We start from the raw sequence: 27,520 nt of genomic DNA on the forward strand, positions 1-27,520 counted from the left end.
GAGCAAGGATGCAATGACGAGATGTCAGAGACTGCAGGTCTCTTGCAGATAGTTAAACTGCTCTGATAAAGACAGCAATGGCTGCCATGTCCAGAGAAGAGCTATCTACAAGAGTGTTAAGTAAAATGAGAAATCCCCCATGTCTCATAACAGATCATGATATGATCTCAATTTCTGTCTTCAGAGGCCACATAGAGAAGGAAGCCAGTAAACAGTGACAGATCTCCCCTAGGTGACTTGGCTTTTCTTCTTCAATTATTAAGGTTTTCAGATTTCCTGTAACAGAAAACCAAAGGAAAACTTCCAGATACAAGGCTCTGTCCTTGTCCAGCAAACCACCTTCAAAGACTCTTGCATCAATTATATCTCACTTACTTGCACCTTTTCCAGAGAAATTAGGAGGTGCTCAAAATTGATAAGCAGTTGATTAAAACTACTTAATATAGCACAGGGCAGATAGGGGCATTTATGTGTGAAGGGGAGGGGAGGGACTGGGAGGGATGGGAAGAGCTCACCCAAGGCTAAGGGACAACCTAGAAGAATTGCTTTTGTTCAGCCTGAGAAAACATTTCCATTTGGTTCTTCAATTTAATGCTGTACCTAAGTCCCATGACAGCGACTGAGCCTACTTACATATTCAAGTCCCATCCAGGCAGTGGGAAATTCCAAAGACACAGGCACAATCAGTCAGATGTACTGTACACGGGTGTGCTTTAATGAATGTGCAAAGGTTGTATGGATCAATTGTCCGTTTGATTAATTCTTCTGGTAGGAGCAAATTAAATGTCCCAATGCTACACACAAGTAAAGGCTGAATGCTCTCTAAAATGTGACTTCCTATGTGGAGAATAATTTTATTTCTTCTGGGTAAAACATTTCTTGAGATAATAATGGAAGTCAATGAGAAAGGGGGACTTATGTAAATATTCAACTACATATACTGTCAAAAAGGCATCTAATGTGCAAAACGAGGTCAAGGTTTATATTGCATTCACCAATATTTGCATCAAATCCTCCTTTCAAGCTGTTATTTTCAAAATCCCATGGAAGAGGGGATAAATTCCTGTTTTAGAAACAGTTCATTATCAAACTCTTCTCTTCACTTCCTGTGATGGCATTTGGCATGAGGGTACCACAGTCCTCTAAATCAAAAAGTACTAATTTTCTTCTTCAGCTCTCGGGCAAATGTCAAGATCCAGGGAAATAGGAGTCTCATACTTCTTACAACTTGGAATGATAATGTCTGATGGTTCAGCAGAAAGAAAGTAATACTCTGAATGCTATGGGGAATTGGCATCCACACCCCAGACCCTGGAACTCATCTCCCAGCATGGGCTTAGGGAGTCTATCCTGAGTGCCTGTTACAGTTGAACACAGTGCTAAGTCTTGAGAGCAGAGCAGGGCAAACCAAAGCCAAGGCTATCATAGGACATACAGTCTAGAGTGGGAAACAGACATTAATCAAATTGTTCGAACATGTGATAGCCTAATTATATTGTTTATATTCTGCTAATTATAGCCAGAAAATTCACAGTAAAAAGAAATGTGCTGCTGGATTTATTACCAATGATGGATGTCTTACTGAGAATCACGATTGTAGGAGATGTTTGGGAGAATCCAGTCTTCATGTACCTTGAATTGGGAAAAACCTTCATATCTCACTGAAGAGACCCCAGACATAATTGAGTTCAGGTAAAACCCTAGATCAACTTCTTGATGTTGCCTGTTCTTATGATTGGAAACTTCTAATATTAGATATCATTCATTCATTCATTCATTCATTCAGCAAATGCTACTAGGTGTTGATGATTTTGCACACAAAGTAAATGAAAGTCCCTGATGTCAGAGAGAAAGCAAGCAGACAAGTAGATCATTCCAGAAGGTGTGGAAAGTTAGGCGGGAGACTGAAAGGGTTCAATAAGAGCTGCCTACTGTATGTGCAAATCAGATGGAAGAGGCTGCTTTAAAAAATGGTGGTGGGGGAAGGATGAGGGACCGTGGTGGAATGGAGAGCCTGGAGATAGAAACTCCAGACATGAGACAGTTGAAATGAACTTCTAGTGATGAGTAGAAAGGAAACTTTGGGGACAGCGCAAAGAGAGAGGATTAGGGAGATTGGCAGGGACAACTATGTCCTACAAGAACCTTAGATTTTTGGTTGAAATGCAGTATGGAGCCACTCGAGACAGGGATGTGGCCTCATGAAAACTGCACAGGAAAGGAGTCATTAGAATAAAAAGGGAACGACTTGAGTAGGATTCTGGGCATGAGAGACTTTTCAAACTGGGCAGGAAAATGATTGAAGGATGCGGAAAAGCTGGAGGCAAACAAGCCAAGAGGTCTTCACCCACAGAGGATGCTGGGTGTCCATACTTTCCCAGTTCCATAGGCAGTTTAAGTCACTTGAAGCCATTTACTAGGTATTTGGAAATGTGTTTGGATATTTGACTGTGAGACAGATGTTACCACTTAAACTAGGAGCTAGAGGACCGGGGAGATGGTCAGTTAGTAAAGTGCTTACTTTTGCAAGCACGAGGTCCTGAGTTCAATCCCCAGAATCTACATGAAAAAACCCAGGTGTGGTAGTGCCCACTGGTGATCCTAGCACTGGGGAAGCAGAGGCAGGTGGATTCCTGGGGCTGCTCCGCTGGATTAGTCTACTTGGCAAGTTCCCAGGCCAGTGGGAGACCTTGTCAAAATAAAACACCCCAAATCCAAAATAATAGGTAAAGGTAGAAAGCACCTGAGAGATAATATTCAAGGTGGTCTTCTGGCCTCCTCATGCGTGCACACTCACAGGGACACACACACACACACACACACACACACACACACACAAAGAGAAAATTAAGAAAAAAACGTGGCACAGCTTACTTTAACACAGCTTACGCTAATCCCTTTGTTTTCTGTAAGCCGCTCACTCAGCTGAGCTTCTCTTTCTAGAGAAGCGATATTATGTTCAATGGCCATATAAGGAAAGGGCACAGAGAACTACAGAAATCTCAGGAGAACTAAAAATACGGTATCTCAAGGCATTTCCCTATGCCCTCTTCTCTTCATCCCCACTCTGTTGCTGGATAAAACTTGGTAAGGCGTGATTTTCATCACTCCCCACTGGATCAAGAATGTATCTTTTACATTCCTTCGTCTGACTCTCTCTGGTGACCGGCTGCCTTCCCTAAAGCCAAAGTCAAGAGTCTACATCCCTCTCCAAGGTCTCTCATTTCCATGACTTTGCTTTGCAATCTTTCAGGAATGATTAACTAGAGTTGTTTCAGTTTGGGGATCTACTTTGACAGCTGACAAATGTGCTGTGTGTGGTGTACAGACCCGAGGAAGGATTATCGCGCAGCCACAGTTAACCTGAGCTATATAGTGTATTCAAGGGAGACAGTGTCTTAAAAAGTCCGGACAAGTGAGAACAGATGCTACAGTCCCTTTTACCAGCAAGAGTGATACACACACACACAGATTTCTATACCACATGAGGGACACCCTGGCAGCCATCTGACAGTCTCCCCTGGATCCATTATGTCCTGAGAGGTCCAGACCAGGCACTCCTTGTTATTCAAACCCTTCTAGTCATCATTGTCTTCCTCCTGTGATGGGACCCTCTGTGCTCAGAGGACAGGCACACTTGGTGTCACACTCTGTGTCATGTACTTGGAAATCCACAGCAAATGGCTTTGAACCTTACTTGAGTCTAAGGCAGTGGGTCTCAACCTGTGGGTCATGACCCCTTTGGAGGTCACCCGTCAGGTAGCCTGAATATCAGACATTTACAATATGATTCATCACAGTAGCAGAATTATAGCTATGAAGTAGCAACAGAATAATTTTATTGTTGGGGGTCACCACAACATGAGGAACTGTATTAAAGGGCGGCAGCATTAGGAAGGGTGAGAACCACTGGCCTAAGGTCTAGTGCTTTTTCCCCTTGTACTATTTAAATTTTTATCTGTATGTGTTTTAATTCCCCCACTAGAATTGGTATTAAAGAGCAGGACATATTTTAGTTATCTAGAAATGCCAGTAGTCAGCTCAGTGTGTGGCATGAGTTCATTTATGTACTAGGATGAAGGATGGAGAAACACTGTGTGGTTGATATATTGTGCACCCCAGTAAACTTATCTGGGGGTCAGAGAACAGAACAGCCACTATATTAAACATAGAGGTTAGGCAGTGGTAGCACAGGCCCTTAATCCTAGCATTCCAGAGGCAGAGATCCATCCGGATCTCTGTGAGTTCAAGGCTACAGAGCCTTCAAGGAAACAGAGCCAGGCATGGTGGAACACACCTTTAATCCCAGCACTTGAGATCTCATGTCTTGCTTGGGAAAGATACATGCCTTTAATCCCAGGAAGTGATGACGGGAAGGCATGAGGACCAGGAACTAGAGCCTTTTAAGCTTTTAGGCTTTCAGCAGCAGTTCAGCTGAGATCCATTAGGGTGAGAATTTAGCGGCTTCCAGTTTGAGGAAACAACTTCAGCTGAGAAGTTGGCGAGGTGATGTTAGCTGTGGCTCGTTCTACTTCTCTGATCTTTTAGAATTTACCCCAATACCTGGCTCCTGGGTTTGTTTTTTTATTAATAAGACCATTTAAGATTCATGTTAGAACACTGAAAGCAACTTAATGGTTGTGAATATGCTCCTTATAGTTTTGTGTTCTCAGAGAGTGAGAGGTAATGAATAGATGCGCCAGTGGAAGATACATGTGGCTTTTTAAACATGAGTGCTTGGGATTGAACTCAGATCCTCATGTGTGTATGGTAAGCACTTTACCAAATGAGACACTTTCCAGACCCAAACTTTGCATTAGGATTAGTTTCTTTCAAAAGACCAAATGTGAGGTCACTTTTGTCATAGTTAAGCACGTGGGATGTATTCAATCTGGCATTGGAATTCAGGTGCGTATCACTGCCTTAGCAATTCCTTGAGAAAGTTACAGTTCATTGATTTGCTCAGGGGCTTGTTTGAAGAAGATCACCTTGCGTCCTTTCAAGGTTTGTTTTATAATTGCTGTGTTAAGTTTCTCCCCTCAAAGCTATGTGAACAAGCAGACAATTATGGTGACCTTGATCCTGGCTGACCATTGATTGGCTTTGTCAGACACAAGGAGAGCTGTTAGTAACTGGTACTGGCACTTACCTATCAGTCAAAGGCGTGATCACTAGGCGAGGTGTATTTCCCAGGTACTCATAGGAATATAGAAACTGGGCATCACAGATGTTGGCAAAGCAGTGTTTGGCCTCATCATCCCAACGATGGCGTAGCTGTGACAGCCAGAGGAAAGCCTGGGCATTGTCAACCTAACGGAAGAGTAGCAGAGCATGTGGGTGAGTTAGAGTGCTTTACAGGTAGGTGGCCCTCTGGTTACAGGACATGGAAGCCTCGGGGTGGCTTTGATGTTGTCTGATACGTGAGAGGCCAGAATGTTCTGCCCATAGCATAGAAAGCACAGGCAGGTCTGGTTACAGATGCTTCCCAGCTTGCGCTAGGGCTACATCTATATAATAAACACATGATAGATAGAAAATACTTTAAGTGGAAAATGAATTCGATCCACTTATCCTACCAAACATCATAACTCCCTTACACAGTGAAAGTATTTTCATTACTTTGTGGCTGGATAAAACCATTTTACATAATGTCCAATTACATGATTGTGTTGAGTAGCCTATGTTATTAATTACACACTATAATAAAAGTGCAGTTCTTACTAAATATATATTGCTTTTCTGCCACCATGAAGTCAAAACACCATGAGCTGACTAATCATAAATCAAGGACTACCCTTATACGGCTGTGCTGGAAGTTTTGAGAGGCAGCAGGAAGTACCATGCCCCTCACCCAGCTGATGTGATGACCCAGGGGCTGTATTAGAGTGATCCTGATGGAGATTCTACTTACAAGAAAAATATACCTAGATCTACAGTGCCTACCTTTTGAGAAATCATCTTGGCTACCACATCCCGGGCATGCACATCAATGGTGCATATGGTCATGATCTTCTGCCTGTCCCCCTTGGAGAGCTGGCCAATTAGCATGGTGATAAGGGTTTTGAGTTGGGCCACTTGCTTCTTGTAGTAGTCCTTCATGGCATTCTCATAGCCTTCCTCCAGCCTGGCAAACGCAATGCCCACCTCTGTCGTCCACCAGATCTGAGTGCAGGTCAGCGCCACCTGTGGTACCAAGAACCGCTTAGTCAAGCTGTTACCAGGGCTTGTTTCCAAGCAACCCACTCACGAGGCAGCAAGAGTTCAGGATGCAACTGTGTGGGTGACAGTCCCCTTCCCTCCCTCTTCCCTGATCATTGACTAAGGCAACCATATGCTCCAAGTCCTCAGAGATGTGAACTAATTACAACCAAGACGAGAAGAGCACATTCTGCTCCTGATGATGGATCACGGTCGAGGAAAGCCAAAGGCTGGCTCTGGCTGATGCCTCGGTGTCAAGGAATAGCTACAGGCATCATTCACCTCTCACTTCCCAGAGATGGCACCTCTGCCACATGAGAGAGGAGGACACACCGACCAACCAAGCACCTCAACGACACTCAGCCTTTGATCCTTTAGCAGCCCAAGTACTCTAATTCAGTGGTCTACATTTGCTTCTTCTTAATATTTTAACCACATCTCTATTTTCTCAAAAATCTACAGCCTGAAAATGACTACTTTTGAAGGTCAGGGGAATAAACACCAAGATTCAATGTGGTCATTATGTTTGTGTTTTTTTTTTTTTCAGAGATTAAAAATAAACATGGAAAAAGAGATTTAAATCAGTATTTCTTCTGTTGACTGTGCACTTGTACATGGCAAATACATCCTTTTCAGTATCTGTAGTGGAGGATTTAATTGCATTGTTTATCTGTGGACCCATTAGGCTTGGGAGACATTGTGCTAAATGGTATATATTTAATAGTAGGAGGCATCACTTTTTTTTAGCTCAAAATTCTTATACAGAATTTGTGCTATGAGGAATGCTGGTGGGAATTATTTCTTTCGTGAAACAGCAATAGTTGCTGTAAGCAGTCTCATCCATTAGGTTGCCTATGTTTTCCTATGGGATTGCAACCTACTGGAGTTTGTTGGAGAGAGGCCTTTCTGCATCGCTGCTTTATCAGACAGTTTGATGGGACTCACTTGTTTCCACAGCCCTATTTCTCCCTTCTCTTTGGGCTCACTCAGTCATTTCTGCTTTCTTCAGACCTTCCTACCCATTTCCATGTGGACCGTTCCATGCTACTCTGCTGAAACAGCCCCATTAAGTCACCCAGGGACAGACTTTACCCTTGTCTTGCTTGATCTTGTAGAAGTAACTGAAAATGTGTCACCATTCTTCTGCCACCAACAGCTTGTTTTTCATTTCATGATGACTGTAGCCTGGACCTTCCTTTGAAGAAGACTCTGTTCCTTTTCTTTTTTGGCTCCTCCTACCTGTTTAGGCCCTTGGTAATGCTCAGGGATCTGTGCCATATCCTTTCCTCATACCATCGAATTCCCATAGACACTCTAATTTAATTCTATGGGTTCAACTACAACTATTTGTCTGCAACTCTCAGAGAAACCAACCCTAGCACCTACCCTATCACCAGAGGGCAATAAGAGTTGTACACTGCAGCCAGAGTCATTGAAAGTCTTCATTCATCTTTTTAATTGAGACCTTCTTGAGAAACATGGGCAGAATTCAGTTAAAATTTGGGATCAAGACAGTCTTCCTAATGTGGTCCTTGAGAATTGGCTTCCAGTTTCCCAGATGGATTCTATCAGCTGTTTCCTTCTTCCTCCTCTCTTAGCCTTGCTGCAGCCATATCTAGCTCTTCTCCATTCCTCAGGGACTTTGTGCTTGCTTTGGCTTCTGAACTTTTGCCTATGCTCTTCCCTACACAGGGTGCTATTTCCCTCCATTATTTAGCTCCCTAACTCCTGCTTCAAATCTTGGCTTAACTAGATCCTCAGAAACATAGTCTCAGACCTTACTAGCAAGTTATATATGGCCAGGGAGCCCTGAGCCTACCCAGTGATCACCTTAGGCACATTTACAAGTGACTGGGTTCTACAGGAGGCTGTGAATTCCCATAGGATAGGTTGCCTCATCTCATCTCCTGTCGGTCTTTCCCTCTCACAGTCAGCAAAGAGCTGGCACATACAGTGTAAGGGGACTCCAAGACTTTAAATGTTCACAACTTCTTCCTACAGTCAATGATACAGATCCATAACCCAACTTTTCCAAAGCAATGACTGAACTTAAGTCATGGCTGTCAATGCTTCTGCTTGGTCTTCTGTCCCTCACCATGGACTAGGATTCAAGCTCTTTCTATTGTGAAGCACAGGGGTTCTTCAATCTCAGAAGGCCCACACAGGCTGCTGGAGGAGAAAGACAGATGAGGACAGTGGCCCAGGAAGGTCCAACTGGAAAAGTACCTGAGCTGGGTAATCAAACAGCCATTGTTCCCTGGGCTTCTCCTCGTAGGCGGTTACCCCTTCTGTCATCTCATGCCTCACAGTGGCTTTCATGTGACGAAGCACATGGTTCAACCATATCTCCACCTGGAAGAAGAGCTCTGGGTCAGACACCACAAGACTGAGAAAGTTTGATCAATACTGTTTTCTTTCACCCAGCCTGAGGGAGTGAAGACAAAGGAGCTCCAGCATTGTGTACTGACCAGATGCCGGAAGGCAAGGGCAGACATTTTTGCATTTATAATCTGGGATGTGATGAGTGGGAGCTAGGCTAATGTGCTAATGTGGAACCCAGAAAAAAAATGACAACAGGTGAAGGGGTGGTAGAATGCTAATTAGAGCTCATACAAAGAACCCCAAATCTGGACTGGGGCAGATTTAATCAAGCTGATTCTCACAGGCTTGTCTACACAGCATAGAGATGTTAGTTGGGTTTGTGTTTCTCAGCTGAATGCTTTGTGGTCTTGGTCTGTTAAAAGAACATATTCTGAATTTAAAACTCAAGGTTGTCAGCCACCCCCATGTAACAACAAGAGGACTTTGGATTATTTTCTGATAAGAGAATTTCTCCCCAAGCATATGTGGGAATGGTAGAAATTTCTGAAAGACCATCTTGTTCAGGCCTTATTCTGCATGGGAATCGAGCCCCTGGGGCAATGCTTGGTTATGTTGCTGTGAATAATGGGTGGGGCAGGACTTTACTTCGGTGGTGCTGGAGGACAGGGTGGGGTGTAAGAAAAGAATTGTCCTATGATTCATTTGCCTGCAGTTGGCTGTGGGAGGACTGGAGGTGTAGTAGGGACTTCCTAGAGCAGAGGTATATAGGCAGCTCTCCAAGGAGAAGAACTATGGGAGGAAATGACTGTGGGGTATACTTGCAAAGACAGGAGACATCTCAGAAAAAGGACATTTCTTCCAAAGGAAGGTGTCTGAGTTCCAGATTCCCCTGTGGGGTGCTTCAGGGGTTGCCATCTTAATATTCTCTGGGCTGCCAATCACCTTACAATCCCCTCACAGTCGATTGCAGTAACTGTTTATGTGCACTTTTTTTTTCTCCCAGCACTGGTCTCTACTGAATGAGGAAATATAAATGTGGACATATGTTTTCCTCAGAGAGAGGAAGGCACCAGAGGCAGCTCCAGTGTGGACCCCAGGCAAGGAAAGCTGCTCCTTCAGGTCTCAAGCTCTGGCCTGAGAGAACCTGACTTGCACTGAATTTGGTTCGGATGGGAAGGGATGGGGGAGGTGTGAGGAGGGGAACAGACTGTCGTCACCTGCCCACTGCAGTCACAGGGCTCGCTGAAGGCCACATATTCCTCTTCTTTGCTGTACATGCCAAGGCTTGTCTTGGTTGGGTTCTTACTGGCATCTAACTGGAACTGCATTTTGGCCATGTTGTCAAAGAGCTTGGAAAGGTGACGTTGGACCTGAGAAAGGAAACCATGGCAAAGGATTCAAGAGGATGCACAGGGGGCTGATCAGAGTTGTCTACAGCCTGCCAGGGAACAACTCTTGCATAAGATAGGAGGGTGAATGCCACGCCTGTGGAGGGAAGGGTACAGCAATCATGGAGTTATGAAGACAGGAACCATGTGAAGTGGATAGATATGACTAAAGGAATAAAAAGATCGGTGGGAACAGTGCCACCACTGTCATTCCGCCATTGGAGCCAGTGTCCTCTCCTGCAACCAAACAGGAATGAGAGCAAGTAAAAATGCTGATGAGCTTCAGGTTTTGAAAAGAGAAATAACTGTCCCTTGGTTTTGCTTCCATTTCAACCAAAGAAAGACAAGCTCTGTAGACCACACGATGAAAGATGGGTTGGTAGAGAACCTAAGGGCGCAAACTCAAAGTCAATTCACAACGGTGTTAGCAGCACTCACGGGTTCAGCTGACACAAAGAACTAAGTGCAGTGAGCAAGGCCTGGAGAACGCCAAGGAAATGGACCAAGAGCTACATCTACTCAAAGAGAAGAGGGGACCTGCAGCCAAAGGCAACCGGCCTCAGTGTGCAGATGTGTGATGAAGCCAGCGGGGGCAGGGCAGATCAATGGAATAGGAATCCTCTAAAACAGAGTGGGAGAAAACTGTCAAGAAGACAGAAGCCATGGTTTCCAGGACAGGGAAGACCCCAAATGTCACGGAAAAATAACAAAATAAAGCAAATACATAAGCAAAGACTATTTTAAGCATTATTAATACAAATTTTGATTTCTACAAACATAAAGGTGAAATTACTGTCATGATGACTAATAATCAGTCTATTCAGTCACTCACACAGAGGTGGGGTTAGAAAACGTCTTTACTGTGCTTTGTTCCCTAGGGTGGGGTGGATTATTTAAAGATTTACCAGAACCTAATGAGAAGTAAATTGAAAGAAATACTTAAGATGAGTACCATGGGTACCAAAGGCATAGAATGAATGGAGGTGATTTGACCTCTTCTACACACGGAATTAGTACAACTCTAAACAAAATGCTGATATGATATGCAGTTCAACTCCACTGTGCCTTGGCCACTTGGGAAATGATTCAGTTGACAGGATAAAAACAGAAGGACCACAAATGCAAAGGTGATGTCTTTTTAATACTTGATTCTTCTTAACAAGCAGAGTCAGACCTGCTGGAGCTGCTTTTTGGCTCTGTTGGAGAAGCGCTCATCCATGGCTCGTGGTGATGCCAAGGGGACAGTTCCTGTGCAGTGAAGCATTGCAGTGCTAACAAGGCTGCTGTGTGTTTACTCTTTCAGCCAAATTCTCCAGGAATTCTAGATCTAGAAGACAGGTCTCCAAAAGACAAGGTTACCTAATGCCACTTCACTTGATTGGAAAATAATTGGTATCTAATGGCCAGACTATGATATATCAGCATAGAGCATGATGCAAGTGTTGAAACGGAGAGCTTGGACTAATATGAAATGATTTCTAAGATACAAAACAAGTTAAGAAGGAGGAGGAGGAGGAGGATAAGAAGGAGGAGGAGAAGGAAAAGAAGAAGGCGCAAAACCAATACCACATGCTTGCAATCTCAGTAGTGCAGAGGCAGGAGGATCACCAGTTTAAGGTCAGCTTGGGTTACACAGAAGAGTCTGCTGCCCTCATAAAGACAAAGTTGAAGCAGGTCCTGCAGACTGCTGCCTTTTGTGTGAGAAAGAAGCGGTGAGGAGGACCATATCTGACTGGATACAATGTGCACCTGTCTATTTGCACAGAGATGAACACAGGAAAGATAAATCAGGATCTAATGAAACTGCCTATCTATGGGAGGAGGGAGGGTAGACAGTGATGGTGGGAGATAACAGAGAAAAAAGGGACACTCTCAGAGATACATATCTTTTGACATGGTTTGGCTCTTGGAATCAAATTAGTGTTCTACATATTAAAAAATAAAAATAAACAGTGTAGATGATTAATAAAAAAACCCTAAATCAGAAAAAAAAACAAACAAATCCCTTCATATTTCAAATAAATGACCAAGTCACACAGAAGGGAGGACAGAAATTTAGCCAAGTGACTTGTCAGTCCAGTGTTTGGGTCTGGTTTGACACTTCAACACATCTATGTCACAAATATGATCAGGCCAGGATGATTGGTACATCTATCATATCAAACAATTGGTTCTTTCTTATGTTGGGATTATTGAAATTCTATTAGCTTTCTTGACTTATGCAAACTGTGGTATACTTTAGTTATCTTACTGTTTTATAAAATTTTACAAGTTATCCATCATGCCATATCCACTACCCATCATGCACTAGCCACCCCCTCCACCCCTCTGGTAATCATTGCCCTTCTCTCTACTTCTGTGGGATCAACTTCAGCTTCCACATGTGGCATTTGTCTTTCTGTGACTGACTTATCTCATGTCACATCATATCCTCCAGCTCCATGCATGCCATCCTGCCAGTGACAGAATATCACACTTCTTTATATAGCTGTCACTGTGGACCACAATTGGCTAGATGTCTCTTGAGAATCAGATCAAAGGTATTCCTGATAAAGGCTTAACTTTATGCTCTTTTGCCACTCTGCTTCTGTTTCAGATGCTGGGAAAGGGAGTGGTGTGTGTGTGTGTGTGTGTGTGTGTGTGTGTGTGTGTGTGTGTGTGTGTGTGTAGAAAGGGAGCAGAGATACCTAAGGCAACTTGGGTCTGAAATGCTTGTCTCTTCTCTGAGAGTAGGTTCCTGTTGGGTGTGCCCCATCCCTTTGGATGGTTTTAAATCTGCCACCGGCTTACCTGCTGTGGGGCTGTGCCATTGGAAAGGATGTCTAGCAGGTCAGAGGAGGATAGGAAGTAAAACCGAGGGAAGGCAAGCCTCTTGGTGTCTAGGTACTCTGCTAGGGCTTTCTCACACAGGCACAACCTGAAGGCACAGAACACAGGTTCTCCTAGTTTAGTATAATTAGCATAACTTGGCCCCAAGTTACACACACATTACCTAAACACAGACACAGCCAGCCCTCAGTGTCTGTGAACTCCTCATATGAGGGTCCATCAACCTCAACGATTGATATTTGGGACAAATTTTTACATGTTTTGAACACACACAAACATTTTTCGTCACTAATCCCTAAATAATACAACATAACCATTTACAAAGCATTTGTATTGAGTTAGGTATTGTAGCTAAGCTAGAGGGGATGCATAAGCCATGGGAGGGTTACAGAGGTTATGTGCAACATTATTTTGCATGAGGAACTTGCAGCTGCAGACTTCTGTATATCTGCAGTTGTCTTAGAAGCAATTCTGAGTAGAAACTGAAGGATGACTGTATTTGCAATATGTAGAATATTTTCAGATTTCAGAATAATGAATTTCTAGGAATATTTGCAAATGGACATATCTGTTTACATCTGCATCAAACCTCCTAATGACACCACACCTTATATTACCCAAAACTCATGGGGAAAGCAAGGGCTAAGCATGCCGTCATTGGCATTTAATAAAGGTCAGAGACAGAGAAGGGAAGTTTGCATCCTCCCCACAGCAGACTGGCAAGCCAACTCACCTGCTCTGAATATCCTCCAGTTTGTCATAGAGACCTGGCTTATTCGTGGCTTCCACCACATTCGGGGTTTTCTGAGCATCATCTGCCAGCTTTCTGAAGTCAGAGTCAATGCCTTCAAATCTCTTAGAGTCCTACAGATGAAACAAACAGAAAGTAATAATCAATATTTCTCTCAGATTGGCCCTTGCAGTCATTTGAGGGCAAAAGTCAGTCTAATCCCAAGAAGAGACTTGGGCAAGGAAGAGCAGCATTTGGACATCATCTTGGAACCCTTTTTCTTTTGTTTATACAGGTGATCTGCTGCGCAATGTTTTCTGTATTAAAAGCTAAAGTATTTAAAAGACAATTTTAAATGATTTAATTCATATGAAAAATACAGAAGCCAGGCTGTGGCGGTGCACGCCTTTAATCCCAGCACTTGGGAGGCAGAGCTAGGCTGATCTCTGTGAGTTCGAGGCCAGCCTGGTTTACAGAGCAAGATCCAGAACAGGCACCAAAACTACACAGAGAAACCCTGTCTCTAAAAAAAAAACCAAAAAACAAACAAACAAATAAATGAAAAAAATAAAAGTAAATTAAATAAAATAAATTTAAAGTACAGGAGACTTTAGGAAGGAAGAAGAAAGGTAAATACAGAAGGAGGGTAAAATAACAGTAAGCATGTTTCAAAAAGTCATAAGAAATAATAATTTAACTAGTACTCATAAATACTTCCAATACATACAAGTCTCTGTGTAAATACACATACACAGTTTAAGTGAAAAAATTCCATATGAGCTGACAATGCTCTTCCCAGAATCCATAGACTATCTAACAAAACCCCCAATACCAGGCATGAGAAGCCCTCTTTTGAGTAGTCAGGATTGTCCAAGAAACTCCAAAAACATTACAGTCATTGTTGATGCCCTTTTGCCCTCTCCCCCACCAGAGGTAGAGGATAAATCCTTATTGCTAAAAACACCATGAACTTCAGATACAGGGCACTTAAGTGAATCTGGCCTGAAAGCTTCCTCCTGGAGGACTAGCCTTCGTGATAAGAGAAGGTGCCACATAAGTTCCCAAGGGAGAACAACAATCCTACCCAGTGATGACACCTCTGAGCCACAATAGCAACCAGCATGGTACCATAGCTTAAGGGTGCAGTAGTGCCAGGAATACCTTGGCAGTAACCAACAGCTCCCTAATTGGACTGGAGACCCATTCAACAAGAAGGAAACCATGTGAGGTAGATACTAGAACCTAGTCAGCTACTCAGGGCTGGTAAAGTCATGAATCTCAGAGGAGAACCTACAACCACCACGTTACTAAACCAACATAATCCATCACTTCATTCTGAATAATTATCCTTATACACTGATAAGTGTAGTCTTTACCTCTCATCAAGGAAACTTTTCTTTGCAACAGATGGTGACCATTATAGAAAGTCACAACTGATCAAATGCAAATTTGTGGAGCCCAGGCTCAGTGGGTACATCATCAGCAAAAATCCTGTACCTACAGCTCTGGGATTATTGTGAAAGATGGGGGTGAAAAGAACCAGAGGAACAGGAGGTTTGCTCTGAGGCTTCAAAATAGAAATTAAAATGTAATAATAATAAACCTATCAGTTTAGCACAATACTATGTTTTTAATCTAAAAATAATTTACAAAAACAATCCCAAACAACTACAATAAAAACAGGAGTAGTATCCTTCTGCTTTCCTTTCCATCTTCCAATTTCTGCACTGAGTGAGTTAAGAGAACTCATCAGTGTTCCCACATCTGCTTCTGCATCTGAATTACTTTGGCCTTACAGGCCATGCAGCATCCTAGAAAGCTCATGTGTGCTCATGCTAGAGCAAAAGTCAAAAAGTCAAATGACACACGTGATCACTAAGGTAGTGTTGACCCTGTAGACCCCTAATGAAGTCTCAGAGACTTCCTACTCTTACTCCAACTGTCCAATAAATGATTCCTAAGTCAAGGAGACAGTAGATTGAATTGTTTTTTCTAGCTCTATGAAAATATTTGTATGAGCGAAGTTTTTTCTCAATGTACTGCTATGCTGTCAAATGTATTTAATGCCATCATTCTCACTGTGCTGCTAAAATGATCAAGAAACTAATAGGATTTTAGCCTAAATGTGGCACCTGGTGAGAACATATGGTGTTATTATAAACAGTAATCATGATGTTATATGCTGCATGCATTGTTTTCATGGACTTTCCAGAGTGGGTGCCAGTACCTGTCCTAATTTACATATGAGGACATCAAGGTTTGAAGACATTAAGTAAATCACTTGCCCAACATGGGAGAATAAGAAGCCTAGGGCTGCTACCCTACCCTCTGTAACCAACACCCTTCACCCAAGTTGATCAAAAGACAAGAGACGTGGGTAAAACACTTTATAACCCCCTCTCAATGAGGTGTTTTGCTTTGACTGAAAACGAAATGGCATCAAGGTGACAGAAGTATATTCATACCTGGCATGAATGTTCAAATGAAAAGAGCCAATCAGAAAACTGTAATTACACTGGGAGCAATCATGTAAAAACTAACTGTCTATAAGCACAAAAGTTGGGAAATAGGCATAATGGATGAAAATAGTTACTAGTTAGGGTGTAATGAGACTGAACTCTTTCCTGTTATGCTCTTAATAGGAAGGAAATGCAGGCATTTACATGCTGTCTGCACAAACCTGCAGCGCTATCCAGGGACCAAATCCTTTCCTGTTTTTCATAAGAGGCTCTTAAACGTCTCCTTAAAGTCCTCCCCGGAGTCTCCACCTATGTCCTCACCCCTTCTAATTAAGCCTATTCTTCTTCAATCGCTGGTATTTATGATAAATAAAGTCTGGTGCTGGCCTCATTACAACTGCCATACAGAACTGTTCCCTGATACTTGCTGTTGGGAATGTCAACCATTAAGCCACCGTATTGCTCTGGCATGCTTGTGCAGGATGTGCTGCAGAACTGCAATGTTGGGTGACATGTGCTTTAAGTTCTTAACAAGGCCTGGACAACTGGTGACATTTCATAATCAAGCTAATTTGTCAGCAAAGAACTGGCTGTACTGAATGGATATAGAAGAAGTCTAGGGCAAAAAAGAAGAAATTAGAGTCCACTGAGATAGGGTTGGTTAATGTCACATTAATTAGGGCTAATGAGAAGGGGCCAGCATTGGGGAAGGTGATAATGGGAGCTTATATTTTAGGGAAATCTGCTGTTAGTCTTCAGAAGAAAACTGGTATCTGATATGCTAGTACTGATTAAAGGTTAGCAGTATGGCTCCCTGCCTGGGGAGAATGACCTTGAACTTGCCTGGCAACAAGACTTAGTTTATTTGAGTATGTGTGATATAAGACCCAGGAAGTGGCCCTTAAGGAGCTATTCCCAAGCCACAACAGCTGGAATCTTCTATTTCTTTTCTCACATGTAGTTGAAAAAAAAAAAGTAAATCACTCCTTTCTATATGTAGAGGTAAACTGGTTGCAAACATGTTTGCTTGTTTGTTTGTTTTTTTTGGTTTTTTTGAGATGGGGTTTCTCTGTGTAGTTTTGGTGCTTTTCCTGGATCTCACTCTGTAGACCAGGCAGGCCTTGAACTCACAGAGATCTGTCTGTCTCTGCCTCCCAAGTGCTAGGATTAAAGGTGTGTGCCACCAAACATGTTATCACTTTTTTTGTGGCAAGTCAGTGCATGTAGGAGGTACCCTGAGGTGCAGAGAAGGTACCTTAACGCTGTAGGGGTGGGGTGGTCTTCCTTTCACCTGGACCAGAAACTAGGTAACATAGGATTCCCTGAGCAGTTACCTGTGGTAGCTGAGACCGGATGTCTTCAGAGCCAATGAATATGCTCTCCAGGTGAGACCAGGTCCTCTGAACCTCAAACCAGATAGAGATGACTGAGTCAGCTGTGGACAGCTTCTTCTGCCAACTTGACACTTCTTCCAGGAAGAAGGCAATGTGCTTGGACATCATCAGGTTCTGAAGTTGCACTTGGTTGTCCTCCAGAACCTCGATGAGGTCCTCATCTGACTGCAGCAAGGGTATGTGTGTTCGAATGTGGGGCTCATACTGGAATTCCATGCTGGCCCAGGTGGTCTGCAGTTCCTTTAAGGTCTTCTCCATACCCATCTCTTTCACAGCTCTGTCCACAATGCCCTGGACCTCATCCTCGAAGTGGTGAAGCTGGAGCTGCAGGAGGTGAGCTAGGGTGGTGTCCTGATCCATGGTGAAACTCACACCCGTGGCCTGCATCAGCTGCCTCCAGTGCCGCTCCCGGATGGCAGGATTCTGCAGCTCGGCTACGGCCCTCAGGGAGGTCAGAGTATTCAACACTGTACTTTCCAGGCCTGTGAATGCATCCCAGGCTCTGAGCTCCTTATCTAGGTTCCGGATGTGCCGGGTGAATTGCTTGCACTCTGAGTCCATGGCTTCCACACTGATATTCCTCCAGCTGGTGGCTCCCAGGCATGGATACTGGAGGTCACCATTCTAATGGTGTCCCAGAGCTCCTTTAGCTGGCAGACCTCCTTCCTGCACTGCCTTAACTGTTTATAGTCAGGAACATTGACCTCAAACAAATCTGCTGACTTTGAGATGGTGGCCATGGTGGATTCCATGTGCTGGATCTCTGTGTGCCAGACATCCAGCATTTGATATGGGCTGACACTATCAAACCTAGAAAGCACAACATATTCTCTTGGTAAGTATAACACACATGGTTCAACTAGAACCACTAAGGTAGAATCTGCTGAAATGTTTAGTATCTCAGGGAAGAGGAAAAGCTTCTAACACAGCATCTCATCCTGGATGAATGGGGTGGGGGTGACCACTAGATGGAAGAGAGCTATTCAAGAATATCAGAGAAGATTCAGAGTGTGGTGACACATGACTCTAATCCTCACACTTGGCAGATGGAGGTAGGAAGATCTTGGGCTTGACATCAGTGTGGACTCTACAGTGAGACCCTGTCTCAAAAGACACAACAATCATAAAAGAGCAATGTCATGCTTAGACCTTTTACCAAATCCAAGAAGATAAAAATAGACCTGTCATCTTGTACATCTCCAAACTCATCCATGGGGCTCCCATTAGACTGCTCTGCCTCTGCCTTTGTCACTTGTGAGGCCAGTGCTCTCAGCCTTGGCTGCATGTTAGGACTTTCTGGAAGCTGCATGTTTTCAATGCACAAACATCTCCCAGATCCCTTAACAGTGTCCTAGTTAGGGTTACTACTGTTATAATGAAACACCATGACCAAAATCAACTTGGGGAGGAAAGGGTTTATTTGGCTTACACTTCCACAACATAGTCTATCACTGAAAGAAGCCAAGACTGGAACTCAAGCAGGGCCAGAACCTGGAGACAGGAGCTGATGCAGAGGCCATGGATATTGCTCACTGGCTTGCTCCTCCTGGCTTGCTAAGTCTGCTTTCTAATAGAACCCAGAAGCAAAAACCCAGGGATGGCACCACTCACAATGGGTTGGGCTCTCCCCCATCAATTATTAATTAATAAAATGCTCTACAGACTTGCTTACAGCCTGATCTTCTGGAACATTTTCTCACTTAAGGCTCACTCCTTTCTGATGATGATAGCTTGTGTCAAGTTGACATTAATCCAGACAGCACAAATGAACCCTTGTCAACTTGACACATAAACACATCACGGTTAGGCCACGAGCTTCCCTTTATTGTTGAGCCCCAAGATCACACATTAATAAAGGCACTGTAATAGAAAACATTTTACAAACTTAAAAAGTCCCACAACCTGACAAATTCAAATACTTTAAAAGTTCTCTTTAAAAATATTCAGTCTTGTTGGGTGGTGGTGGCATACGCCTTTAATTCCAGCATTCAGGAGGCAGAGGCAGAAGGATCTCTGTGAGTTCGAAGTCAGCCTGGTCTACCAAGGGAATTTCAGGACAACCAGGGCTGTTACACAGAGAAATGCTATCTCAAACAAACAAACAAACAACCCTAAAAACAGTCTTTTTTAAAGAGTCTCTGTAAAACTCTAAAATATTCTTTTTAAACATTCTAAGTCTCCCAACTGTGGGCTCCAGTAACATAAAAAAAAAAAATACTTTCTTACTTCAAAAGGGAGGTCACAATCATATCAAGGCAAAACCAGTATCCAGTGTCTGGAATCCACCACAATCTTTTGGGCTTTTCCAAGAGGTTGGGTCATTTTTCTGGCTCTGCCCTCTGCAGTACATACAACTTGTCTTCTAGGCTCTGGCTGGCTCCATGCCACTGCTGCTGCTGTTCTTGGTAGTTGTCCCACGGTCCTGGCGTCTCCAAAATGCTGAGGTCTGTTGTTTTTATCAAAAATCTCAGTCCTTTGATTCTACCAATAGACTCAGGAGCCAGATGCTGGGGTGAAAGCCTGCTAGCTCAGAGAGGCAGAGAAAGCACCCAGTTGATCTTCCTCATCTGCTGTCATTTCAGAATCCTCTCCTCCCACCTACTGTCTCAAATTCTCTGAAACTCAATGTTCTTCCCTTCTGCTTCCTGTGTGTCTCATTATCTGTCTTGACTCCCCCTTACTCTCTATGGTTTTTTCTTAATAATCTTATATTCACCTCCTATTAACTGGTTGCTTGCTTGGCCTCTTGACATAGGATTGATTCCACCCAATCCTATCCACAATATTCAAGCAGAAAGCTCCCAAATCAAAGGCATGCACCAGGGCCAAGCCACACTGTGGTGACATACTGTGTACCCTAATAAACTTGCCTAGGTTCAGAAGACAGAGCCAGCCAGCCACTAGATTAAACATAGAGGTCAGGCAGTGGTGGCACACACCTTTAATCCCTGCACTTGAGAGACCTTATGTCTTTGCTTGGGAACCACACATGCCTTTAATACCAGGATGTAACATGGCAGGACACAGAAAGGTATTTAAGGTGTGAGGAAATAGGAACTCACTCTCTTTAGGCTGAGGACTTCTTAGAGGTAAGAACTAGTAGGTAAGGCTGGCTGTTCTGTTTCTCTGATCTTTTAGCTTTCACCCTGAAAGCTGGCTCTGCTTATCTATCTATCTATCTACCTATCTATCTATCTATCTATCTTTCTTTCTTTCTTTCTTTCTTTCTTTCTATCTATCTATCTATTTATTTATATTAAAAAGACTATCTACGTTTGGAACACCAACACACCACAACTAGAAACAGGATTTTCCAGTAAAGAACACAATCTCAGGGTTCACAGTGTGGTCAGAGATCCTGCAACAGAGGTCTTCTGCTGCAACTGGGCTGCCAACTGCCACTGAGGCTGCACCTTCACCAATGGCCTCTCCTGACCTCTCACAGTGCCAAGCCTCAGTTGCTCTCCATGACCCCTTCATGCCTTCAAAACCAGTACTGTGTGGTTGATCCTACAGTACCAAAGTCAGGGGCCAGTGTGAGGTACAACCTTGGCCACCTCTGGACCACGACTTCTATGTGCTGACCTTGAGGAAACACTTTCCAGCAGATTTCACCTCAGTGATGCTGGTCTCCTCTTAATCACAGCTGATTCTTCAGCCCTGGCTGAGCAGCATCCATTCCTCTATCAAAGCATTGGTTTTACTTCAGTGGCTCTGTTCTCTTGTCCCTTTTTGTCCAGTGCTGAAATCATACACCTTGGTGGAGATGGTTCCTGATTCTTGAGTATCATACTTGAGGCATACTTCAGGGCATGGTCCTTCCTCAAAAGAAGAGCCTCATGTCTAAGGGAGCTTACATGGCAGTCCCATAGTCAAGGGCATGGCTGGCCCAAGTTTTAAGGGGCCTCTGTTTTTCCTTCTCTCACCATCCATTATCTTTCCTCTCCATCCCCAGGCTTTCTCTTTCTGTGTGTTTAGAGAGGTAGACATCTGGGGTCCTATGACTTAATAGAGATGAACACATTCTTCCAAACTCTGGACAGGGCCTCATAGGCTCCTTGAAGAAATGATGAATGGATACAAGAGACCAGAGAAATGGCTATTTCCATCTTTCTGCTATGTATGAATGTTTGCTGAGAGGATATAGGAGGGTGGAAGAGAGGAAGAGGATGACATGTGTACTCCCTTTCATGGACTGTTCCTTCTTTCAGTTGTCTCTGAAAATATCTGCCATCACAAACGGAAAGAAATCCTAATTAAAGCCATTCACCTGAACTGCTTGCTCTACCCCCCCCCCACATCATGCAATGCAGTAACAGTCATGCACACCATTGCATTAGTGCCAGGTTAGCTTGGATACATGTTCTGCTGCTGTCCACCTGTCCTTTATGAATCAATTTTGGCTTGTGAGCTATGGCCACCAGGACACATGGCTGAATACCATGCACAGGTCAGGGCTAGCCTTCAGCACAGAATATTGGGGTGATTTTCAGATTGGAAACAACCTTCTCTCTAGGTTTTTCCTCCCTCCCCTACAATGAGCAGTAGATAAAGGACTCAATGGAAGGAATAGAATTGTCTTTATGACAAGTGTTTCAGCAAGAAAGATCACCAAGGCACAAAGGATTCTTCTGGTTGTTTTTTTCTTTTCTTTTTTTCCTTTTTGCTTGAAGAGATGAACTGTTGGTGTGTGGGGGCTCCACTTTCCCTCTAGTCTACAGTAAAGTTAGAATGTGACATTGACTACTTGCTGTTGGAACAAGATCTACGAAATTCAGACAAACTAAAAAAATCCCACATCCTATTTAATTCATCGTGGTGCACAATTCAGGAAGAAGCTATCAGGCAAGATGTGAGTGAGGGGTATTTGAAGTGCTCAGGAGGCTGAGACAGGAGGAACCTAAAGTCCAGCCTGTACTATATAATGAGACTCTGTCTCAAAAACATTCCTTTATGGCAACTTGTTGAGATATTCATAAACTTCATGCATGCGCTAACAATGAAGCACCAGGGAAAGAAGGGAGTTTAAGGACAAGTAGGCCACAAAGGGGAAGGGCACACCGGGTCTTTGAAAGGGAAATAAAGGTGCAACAAGTATCTTAAACTGAAGGAGAAATGTCTGCATGAATAAAACTACAATGAAGTAATGGAAATACATTGCTCAAACATGAGCCCATGGAGAGAAGAGGAAGAGCCCCTTCTGACTCTTGGGAAGGTAGTCACCAGGGAAGGCCCACTGCAGCACTACTTCTATGTGGAGAATGACATGCACCTACACCATACCCTACAGCACACAAAACTCGAGGTGCCCACCCTGAACTGTGATCCCTAGTTCTGCACACTCCATGCTAGTCCATTTCAGCGCCAATATCCACCTATTTGTCCAAGCTAGAAGATGGAGAAGCATCCTATACTCTCTTCCCTCAGTTCACATCGATTCTCCTCTTCCTTAAATCCACAGTCTTGGCCTGTGCTTCAGTTCAGGCCTTACCACTCTGATTCATGACTGTTATAACCTCTCGGTTGAGACCTTGTCTTCAGTCTGTCCCACTCCATGAGAAATTAGGAGTTATACACAGACAAATTTCCAATATTCAATGCCTTAATGTATGTCTTTTATCCTTTGGTGGCACAAGAGCAATTCTAATTTAGTAGCACTATAATTTGGAATGTGAGTTTCATGTTCCTTTTGGGCTAGCAATAGGCTTATGGTTCAGTCCTCCTTCATGATGCCAGAAAGCAGGTGCCAGAAACCAGGCATGTGATCATGAGAGACACAACTGACCTGTGTCCTACTGTGTTGCTAGCTGTGGTGTTTGGTAGGTCAGATACATTGAATATGGTCAGAACAAAGCCCACTGTACATCTGAAATGCTGTGCTTCCATATTCCAACTTCTCAGTCATGGTCACCTGGTCCTCTATGTCTACCCTCATGTCCCAGGTCCTGCATCTCACCTGTACTCACTCTGTGTCTTACTCTCTACCCTCATATCCCAGCTCCTGCATCTCACCTGTACTCACTCCATGTCTTATACTTTCAGCCATTGTGCTTTTTGGTCCATGTTTACTTTTTATAGAACATCCTTGCTTTCCACTTTGATTATTAATTTCAAATGGAACTTACTTGCCATTGGCTGAATTGCTATGTTTCTCAAGATGTGTGAGCAGTTTCAGCTAAAGATGGTGCCAAGAAGGTGTCTTATTATTAATTTTTGAAATTATCCCTAAGACCAGCTGTTGATGTCAGAGGATGTGTATTTCTAAAATTTTCTAGTACCCTTATAATTCGTAGCTAACTCCACTGCTGAGGCCAAGCCCATCTACTCTACAGAATCTTAAATCATAATAATGAGTCAGGTTAACTAGTAAGTCAGGCAAGACAAACCAATGACATATCTTTATGTTAGGATCTTGCTATATCCCTGATACTAATTGATGATGAATATGACGCTTTTCTGCAGCTTTGAAAGTGACAACAGCTACTTTACAAGCAGGACACAAGGCTCCTCTTTCCCTCATGCTCCTGCATCGGGCCATTAGGAAAACATGTTCATTGCTGTTGTGCACAGTGTCTAGTGGAGGGCATCTTCGGGAAGGTTTTGCCAGCTGTTCACAGAATCTGGTGGTTGGTTGACAGCCCTGAGAGACCCCCGTGAGTTGGAGCTCATAAAATAAACTGTTTAGACTGTGAACATCCTTGGATTACCTTGGCCTTGAAGAAGGTAGGAAGACTCCTTATCACAGCACCATTCTTTAAGGTCAGGAAACCAGTGCTCAAGGTCAAAGACTGAGCAAGAGAATGACAGAGCATGGAACATTCCTTTTGGTAGAATCTGTCACGGTTTTTAAAAGCAGGAGAGGGTCCTTGAATTTGAATATGACAGTTTAGTCAATTATTATGAAGAGTGGGAACTCAGCTAAGAAATATGCTGAGCTGTCTTAGAGTTCAGAACTACAGGAAGAAGGAGCATTTGACTTGGGCACGGAGAGGGAATCTCAATTTCAGAAGCCCAACTTTGCACAGCACCTGTCAGATGGCAAGGGCCTAATGAGACACTCATTTTCTTCTTCCTTCTCAAAGACAAGGACATGAGAAGCTGAGCAGAGGCAGCTTCAGGGACAGAAACTTACATTGTCAGAGAACGCAGCAGGGTCTGCTGCATCTATAAACGATCTATAAATGATCAAAATGTAAAGGGACAAGTGCTCATTTGACTATAAATTTTACACAGGCACACACACCAAAGTAAGGAACAAAACAAACAACACATGAACTGATGCCTGCTAAGGTTCCCTTTAGCAAGAGTCCCGCAATTCTGGATGAGAAATACATCAAAATTTTGGCAACATTTGTTTTCTCAGACTGTTGTGAGAGCTCTTTTCGAAGAATTCTCCTCTGAAGATTCTTCTGCATGGGAAATTAACAGATGTGAACCTAGAAAGCCCAACTAAGAGTAACAGCATCATGGCAGCCACCGGGAAGGAGCACGAAGAAGGAAAAATGATCATATAGAAAGAAAATAAAATAGCCCGCCGGCTGATCAATACACACATGCTGCGCACATGAGCGGTGGCTACCATGGTGCTGATGGACCTACAAAAGGACACCATAGTTGGTTCCTGGCCAGCAGTCACTCTTGGGAGATATTTCTCAAAGCACCCATGGGATTCATTAGAAGAATTTTAGCTAGACAGTCGACACAAAGGCTTGTTTATGGCTGCCATTGACATGGTTTTGATGGACTCTGAGCCTCTTGAAAAGAAGCCTCTCTCATTTGTGCTGCCCCGTCACGATCTGATTCAACTTAGAACTTCCACTGTATACCCAAAGGAGGACCCAAAAGATACCGCTTGAGCTCTGAAAGAATGGTTTCCCAGTGTGTTCCACAAATGTTCTTAGCAACAGACATTTCTTTGGAAAAAAAGGTATGCCTCCCTAAAGTAACTATAAAGTGTAGTCATTTGAAATTCTAGGTCCCTATATTTTTGCTTCAAAGAAAACCAGTTACTATCCTTCAGGTTAGTGGTTCTTAAACTTGGCTGCACAGGAATCGTTGTGGTGGGGGCGGGGAGTGGGGGAGAGGATCACTTGATACTGATGCATGGATCTTGCCCCTGAAGGGCTATTTTAGTGTATCTTCAGGACAGGCTAGAGAGTGCAGGCTTTCAAAGCTACTCTTGGTGATTATATGACAGCATCCTGCTATAGAGGTACAAGCTTTACATGTTCATATTGTACATGGTTTAGACTCCTATTCTTGCTTGTCTCTTAGCTGCTTAGTGTCTTGTGTTTTGTAGATGCAGTGGCCATGCTTAGAAGGTGGCAGCTACTGAGGGTGGATTATAGGGGTACAGAGATAGACTAACCAAGGAAGGAAGCACGTGAGGGTTCTTTACCTAGAAGGCTGAATGTAGGCATCATGGCATATGCCTGGATGATATGATTCAAAATGGCTGGAGGAGAGGGTGTCAAATTTTTTCATCACAAAGAAACGAACAATGTTTGAGATGAAGGATAGCCTCAATATTCCAAATTGATCTTTATACAGAGTATAAAGGGGCCTAAGCACTATACTGTGTTTCAGAAGATGTGCAATTACTACCTGTCAACTAAAATTGATTAAAAAAAAAAAGATTAGGCTTAGACATGAGACTTTCACTGCTCAAAGTGGAACAGTGGCCCACCGGGACAGCTGGACACCAACACACCGGGCACAGCAGTTTTAGCAATTATCTTGTTAATTCCAGTAACAACCCATGAAGTGACTACTATTATCATCCGGGGCATAAAGATGTTAAACAACTTGATGTGATACAGACACAAGTATCAAACCTGGAGAAGATTCTCAGTCCTTCTGGGTGCTTTCTCTATCCGGAGATTTCTTAGTCTACAGCCACAGCAAGACATTCAGCCTTGGAAAATAGATCATAGTGCAGGGGCTGGGGCTGGGGGGTTCCCTAGCTATTCAGACATGGCTTTGCCTCTATGGTGAGACCTGGGTGCTAAGAAGTGCTTGGGAAGCTGATGCCCTATAGACCTGATCCCAGGAGTACACTTTGGGACACATGTGAATGGTGCTATCTTTCCTGAGGGTGATCTCTTTATGCAAGACCTATGATTGTCAACAGAGAAGTACCACAGGACTACCAAGTGCAGAGAAATGTCCTCAGACACTAACCTTTGCTAAAATCTTAAATTACTAAAATGCTTTCCAACATTATTTAAACATTCTAGTAGCCAGTTTGAAAAATGTGTATGAGGACACACGAATGTGATATGTGTCTGTGTGTTTTCTAGCAATCACTTTTCAAGCCCCTGCAAAGAACAGAAGTCTGAGAATTCAGAATTCTAACTTCAGAATCCTAATCATTTTACCATAGTTCCTTGATGAGCCCCTACATTTCCCTCATTAACCCAGGGGCACAAGAAGCTTCTAAATCTTTCTTGAAGGGAGGGTAACTGTCCAGCCTTTTTCATTCAGACAAGTCTGACTTAACTCTGTCCACCCTAGGACTGCACTGTAATCAAAGAACCTACATGGAGGGAAGGCTGGCAACAAGCCTTTGTCTGCTACGAGAGCCAAAGCAGAAACTCATGAGGAAGATCATCACCCCGGTCCACACCTGAAGGGGGCTTCCTTGTGGAACCTCTCCTGGAATTGCTGTTGCTGGGTATCAAAGGCCGTGCACCGCTGGCGGAGGAGGGCCACTTCATTTGCCTGCAGTGGGGCCACCTGCTGCCTCACAGTAATGGCCACCTTCTTCATGTTCTTCCACTTCTCGGGAAGTTCCTGTAAAGAAGAAGACCCGGGAGTGTTCACACCCCTGATGCTCTCCCCTCTCCTATAGCCAGAGACTGCACCCCATCTCTCTGCTTCCATCCCTGGGATGTACTGGGGCCATTTTTAACTGTACATCAACTCCGCTCTTCCTCAGCTTACCTCTCTGGTTGCCTTCTCTCTTCACAGTCACGTGCTTTTGACTCAGCACTGCCCTTCACCCCTTCACATTCTGACCTGGTCACCTTTGCCCTTTTCTATAGTCCTCAAGGGTATTTGGTTATTTTCTTGAGTTCCTGCTTCTTCTCTCAAATCTTCTTACATCACTAAGATCTGCTTGTTTCCCCCAAATCAAACGCTTGGCTCAACCTTTTATCAGAGAGTGGGAACAGGGCGAGGAAGATATCTTAGATTATTTTT

General features: G+C 43.5%; 1 protein-coding gene across 1 annotated transcript in view; it reads right to left on the reverse strand.

Annotated features, from left to right (window-relative positions):
• Dnah9 (dynein axonemal heavy chain 9) overlaps positions 1-27,520 on the reverse strand; it is a 341,793-nt gene that overhangs the window by 237,571 nt on the left and 76,702 nt on the right. Inside the window, 9 exon segments of the mRNA XM_028869363.2 lie at positions 5,150-5,310; positions 5,944-6,183; positions 8,425-8,550; positions 9,738-9,890; positions 12,699-12,825; positions 13,471-13,601; positions 17,261-17,913; positions 17,916-18,130; positions 26,946-27,112. Of these exon segments, the coding sequence (XP_028725196.1) occupies positions 5,150-5,310; positions 5,944-6,183; positions 8,425-8,550; positions 9,738-9,890; positions 12,699-12,825; positions 13,471-13,601; positions 17,261-17,913; positions 17,916-18,130; positions 26,946-27,112 (1,973 nt within the window).

This window comes from Peromyscus leucopus, chromosome 8b (assembly GCF_004664715.2).
Source record: "Peromyscus leucopus breed LL Stock chromosome 8b, UCI_PerLeu_2.1, whole genome shotgun sequence".
In the NCBI taxonomy this organism is placed as follows: domain Eukaryota; kingdom Metazoa; phylum Chordata; class Mammalia; order Rodentia; family Cricetidae; genus Peromyscus; species Peromyscus leucopus.